The sequence below is a fragment of the Ammodytes marinus genome (genome assembly GCF_949987685.1).
Source record: "Ammodytes marinus genome assembly, chromosome: 11".
Lineage (NCBI taxonomy): Eukaryota > Metazoa > Chordata > Actinopteri > Uranoscopiformes > Ammodytidae > Ammodytes > Ammodytes marinus.
Genome location: NC_137215.1, coordinates 3,195,414 through 3,200,413, shown reverse-complemented (window position 1 = coordinate 3,200,413; position 5,000 = coordinate 3,195,414). Strand labels below are relative to the sequence as shown.

The following is a 5,000-nucleotide window of genomic DNA, read 5'->3' as shown; positions in this document are numbered from 1 at the left end:
CGCACAGAACCCCGAGTCGCTGGGTTCCCCTGGTAACCATCTCAGGCTGGTGTTAGTGAAGGGAGAGGCGTCTTCCCAGCACCAATACGACACGTTGATCTTCCTCAGACCGACCCACGGAGATAAAATCTGTTTGGGGGAAGAGAGAGAGATATGGGTTGTGTTGGAATAGCCCTACTAACGTCCTACTCGTACTAAAAGGAGATAACGTCTGTATGGGGGACGAGAGAGAGATATGGGTTGTGTTGGAAAAGCCTAACGTCCTACTCACACTAAAAGGAGATAAAAGGGAGAGACAGAGAGGAGATGTATGGGTTGTGTTGGAAAAGCCCTACTAACGTCCTACTCACACTAAAAGGAGATAACGTCTGTATGGGGGAGAGACAGAGAGGAGATGTATGGGTTGTGTTGGAAAAGCCCTACTAACGTCCTACTCACACTAAAGGTGCGAACACACTACATGCGTTACACGCGTACAGACGCGTATAAAAATCGGCAATTTTTCCATAGGGAACCATTGGTTTATGCGCGTACATGGCGCGTAGATGCCTACGCAGCTACGCACAGAGTTAAAAAATTTTAACTTTTTACGCTCCTACGCGTGACGATTAGCCGCGTTGGCCAATCAGCAAAGGGCTTGACCCGCGACGTCACATACATTGGCAGGGTCGGAGAACAGTGCACTGTACACAGAGGCTGATGAGAGACACCGAGGAGGAAATGTATTGCGGGCGGCCGGTGCTCAATGAAGCAGCTCGGGGTTAGAAGACGTGGGGAAAGTAAACCAGGAGAATGGACTTCCTGGTTAATTCAGTGAATATGTGCTGCTGTGCTTTAGCCGATAAACCAAGTTAGCGCCGTATAGCATTAGTTAACTCACCCTGTTGTGTGCAGGCGGCTAGCGCCTCATATTATGAACCCAAACATGACGGCTATGTCCGGGGGACTTTCACAACAAGTAGAGCGAAGCACCGGTGTTGATCTACGCCAGCCACGGTCCCCTGTCACGGTCCCCTGTCACAGCCAGGTAGGGTAATGTTGGCTACTTGCCTTTATGTTGTGCCGCCGTGCACCGAGGCTGCTGTAACTGTGTTTGTTATGTAGCTGCCGTGAATATGCAATGCTGTTTTAATGCTAGGCTATTTGTGCTGTTCAGTTTGTCTTTTGGCACAGTTGTTGGCCGTGTTGTTGTTGTTTTTGTGCAGACATGCACGCTGTTGTGTCGGGTCTGATCGCAGCCATGCGATCAGACCCGATTGATTAGGGGAAATACAATATCGGGAGGGAGACTAGGCGTCTCCCTCCCGATATTGTTAAATATTTGATATAATTAAAATAAATAAATAAATCGGTTCGATAAACATATCGTTACATCCCTAGTAATCTGCCTTTTGCCAAGAGTAAAATACAACATTCTGGGGGAGCTCTGAATAACAAAACTGAATGTTCTCCATATGAAAAAAGATCTTAAATCAAACCAACTGCAAATGACTTTAATTGTTTCAAAAGCAAAAGCTCTTCAGTTTCACGGCGTCAACTCACTTAGCGAAGATCTTCAGAATGAGGCTGTAATTATAGAAGCTGATTGAAGTGTAGTGCACTGAACATTTTAATTATTTGACGCCGAACATTTGTAATTTCACACACAGACAGTTACACACACACACACACACACAGTAAAACACACACACACACAGTAATACACTCTTTCACACAGGAACACACACACACACACACACACAGTAAAACACACACACACACACAGTAATACACTCTTTCACACAGTAACACACACACACACACACACACACACACACACACACACACACAGTAAAACACACACACACACAGTAATACACTCTTTCACAGAGTAACACACACACACAGTAATACACTCTTTCACACAGGAACACACACATACACACACACACAGTAATACACTCTTTCACACAGGAACACACACACACACACACACACAGTAATACACTCTTTCACACAGGAACACACACATACACACACACACAGATTAATTCATAAAACCATTCAAAAGGCTTTTTAACTTGACACGTTATGATCAAAAGCAAAGAGCTTGTCAAACAAGTAAAACAAACCGACAGTACATATAGGCTACAGTGATTATGTTTGTGTGAATGTCTTTAAGAGTGTTCAAATATTTTGCTCACATGTCTCCTTGACACTGCACATTAATCAAGAAGTCTCTGTGTGCGTGTGCGTGTGTGTGTGTGTGTGTGTGTGTGTGTGTGTGTGTGTGTGTGTGTGTGTGTGTGTGTGTGTGTGTGTGTGTGTGCGCGCAAGTTTTGTAAGTCGGTTTGGATAAAGTAGGAAGTGAAGGAGATTTTGCGAAGAGCATTTACTAACAGAAAGAAGTTAGAACAGGTTAACGTGAACAAATTGAGTGACAAGTGACCACAGAAAAAGTAAGTGATGGGTGAATTTGGAGGCGGGCTTTCGCCGTGCCCACCCAATCAGAAACTACAGTCCTCCTGGTATAGTAAATACACATATTCTAATTGGCTGAAAAAATACTTCACTTTTGATTGGGTGGGTAAGGCGCACATTTGGGTGGTCTAAGCCGCCACAGCCCTAGAACCGAAAAGTCCTGAAAAATATGGCCGCGGTTCAGATTTCTTTAATCAAGTAATGTATTAAAGGAATACTTCACCCATACGGAACCGGCATTCTATCATTATAAAAATCGCTATTATAATATAATGAATGAGGTTTTTCTTCCCTCAGTCTTTCCTCAGTCTTCCCTTGGCCCAGCTGTCCTGTTAATCCTAACCCTACATTTGTACTAGTGTGATGTCACACGTGGGAAAATGTAGGGTTAGACAGTGAGACCATAAAACACTCTTCCTGCCTTTTCTCAGGCTAGGATGAACCGATTTATAAAATGTTTGCACATTTATACTACACAGGATCTCAGAGTTCGATACACCTTCATATTCTCACCGGTGAAGTAGGTCTTAAACTATTCCACCACCCACCTTGTCTTGCAGCTGGTATTTCTGCAGCTCTTCTAACACAACGTTGATCTATGTGTCAGTAACACTTTATAACCGTGGCTCAGGTGGTTAAGCGGGTTGGCCAATGATCCAAGGGTTGGCGGTTCGATCCCCGCTCTGCTATCAGTGTCATGGTTGTTGTGTCCTTGGGCAAGACACTTCACCCACCTTGCCTCGTGTGAATGTGTATGACTGCTGTATGTTTGAGGTGGTGGTCGGAGGGGCCGTAGGCGCTGAATGGCAGCCACACTTCCGTCAGTCTGCCCCAGGGCAGCTGTGGCTACTATGGTAGTTTACCACCACCAGTATGACTGTGTGTGAATGAATGGAACCTGGAACCCTGTAAAGCGTCTTTGAGTGCCTTGAAAAGCGCTATATAAATCCAATCCATTATTATTATTATAAGGCAGAAACTATAGTGGAATATAATGATTTATTTTTACTAACATTATGAGCCTGTAGGAGTCAACTTTCTTATGTCCTGGGCACCTTCGTGATTTTTGTCTTGTGTTTATTGTTGTGTGTTTTTGCACTGTGTATGCTAAGTGAAACTTGATTCACAATTTTTGATTCCAGTAATGTATTAACTCTTACACAAAATAAAGCTTGAAAATGCCAAAAAATAATCTTAAAAATAGACAGACAGACAGACAGACAGACAGACAGACAGACAGACAGATAGACAGATAGACAGATAGACAGATAGACAGATAGACAGATAGACAGATAGACAGATAGACAGATAGGTAGATAGATAAATACAAAATAAAAATGGCCATCCCTACTAGCACCCACCTTGTCTTGCAGCTGGTATTTCTGCAGCTCTTCCAGCACAAAGTTGATCTGTGTGTCGGTGACCAGCGAGGCGATGTTCCCTCCCAGGTTCTTACAGTAGTGCTGAGCGTTATCATAACTCTCTCTGGACGAGTTGATACGAAGACAGGCCTCTGCTACATGGTGCCAGCCCTCCCCACACAGCTGGCCTAGAGAGAGAGAGGGGGGATAGAGAGAGACAGGCAGGGGGATAGAGAGAGAGAGACAGAGAGAGACAGGCAGGGGGATAGAGAGAGAGAGAGAGAGACAAAGAGAGAGAGAGAGGCAGACAGACAGACAGGCGGATAGATAGAGAGATAGACAGACAAAGAGAGAGAGATAAACAGACAGACAGACACAGAGAGACAGGCACACACAGAGAGAGAGAGAGAGAGAGAGAGAGAGAGAGAGAGAGAGAGAGAGCGAGAGAGAGAGAGAGAGAGAGAGAGAGAGAGAGAGAGAGATTGTCAGGCAGGCAATTCTGTAAATGATGTACATTCTGTACATAGCACATAGTGTACATTGTATTTTTCTTTTTTATAAAATGAAGAAAAGTATGTTTCCAAAATGTGTTGTTAAAACTTTGGACACAATTTTTCTTAAATCTTCATCTCTACATTACTTATTGAAAATGCTCTTAATGACAGACATTCTTATTGTGAATTTGGTAGAAATGTTGTCAGTAGTTTATATTATAAAATCAAAATGTTCATTCTACTCAAACATATGCATCTTAAGAGTCAAACAAGAGACACTGAACATTTGGAGTGGTGTCTATATTTTTTCCAGAGCTGTATATACTGTATATTTATATATATATATATATATATATAAATATATATATATATATTACCCTATTCACCTAAAGTGTCTCTGTCCGCCTTGAATGTATCCTAGACTGATGTAAGAAGCTGATGTAATTGTTAGTTTTTGCTTTTATCTTAGATCAGAGCTCCTCATTCTTATTTTGCACAGACCATCATTGAGTCATTATTGAAATATGTTCCACATGGAAAAAGAAAATTCAAAAGGATCTAAAATAACTAAATAATCTAATGTATTTCTATTCCTGTTTGGTAAATACAGTGGGTTAGAGTCCCATGGAAAATAGGTTGACGTCATATTTTAATTTAAATTAGCTTTTCTTATGTCTATTCTATA

The 5,000-nt window shown here is 42.3% G+C and overlaps 1 protein-coding gene across 1 annotated transcript in view; it reads right to left on the bottom strand.

Moving 5' to 3' along the window:
- LOC307257560 (attractin-like protein 1) overlaps positions 1-5,000 on the bottom strand; it is a gene marked incomplete at its 3' end in the record, with an annotated part of 198,769 nt that overhangs the window by 123,862 nt on the left and 69,907 nt on the right. The window contains exons 15-16 of the mRNA XM_080036821.1: positions 3,822-4,009; positions 1-129 (exon numbers count right to left, since the gene is read on the bottom strand). The exon at positions 1-129 is cut by the window's left edge and continues 85 nt beyond it. Coding sequence (XP_079892947.1) covers positions 1-129; positions 3,822-4,009 — 317 coding nt within the window. The remainder of the gene's footprint in view (positions 130-3,821; positions 4,010-5,000) is intronic.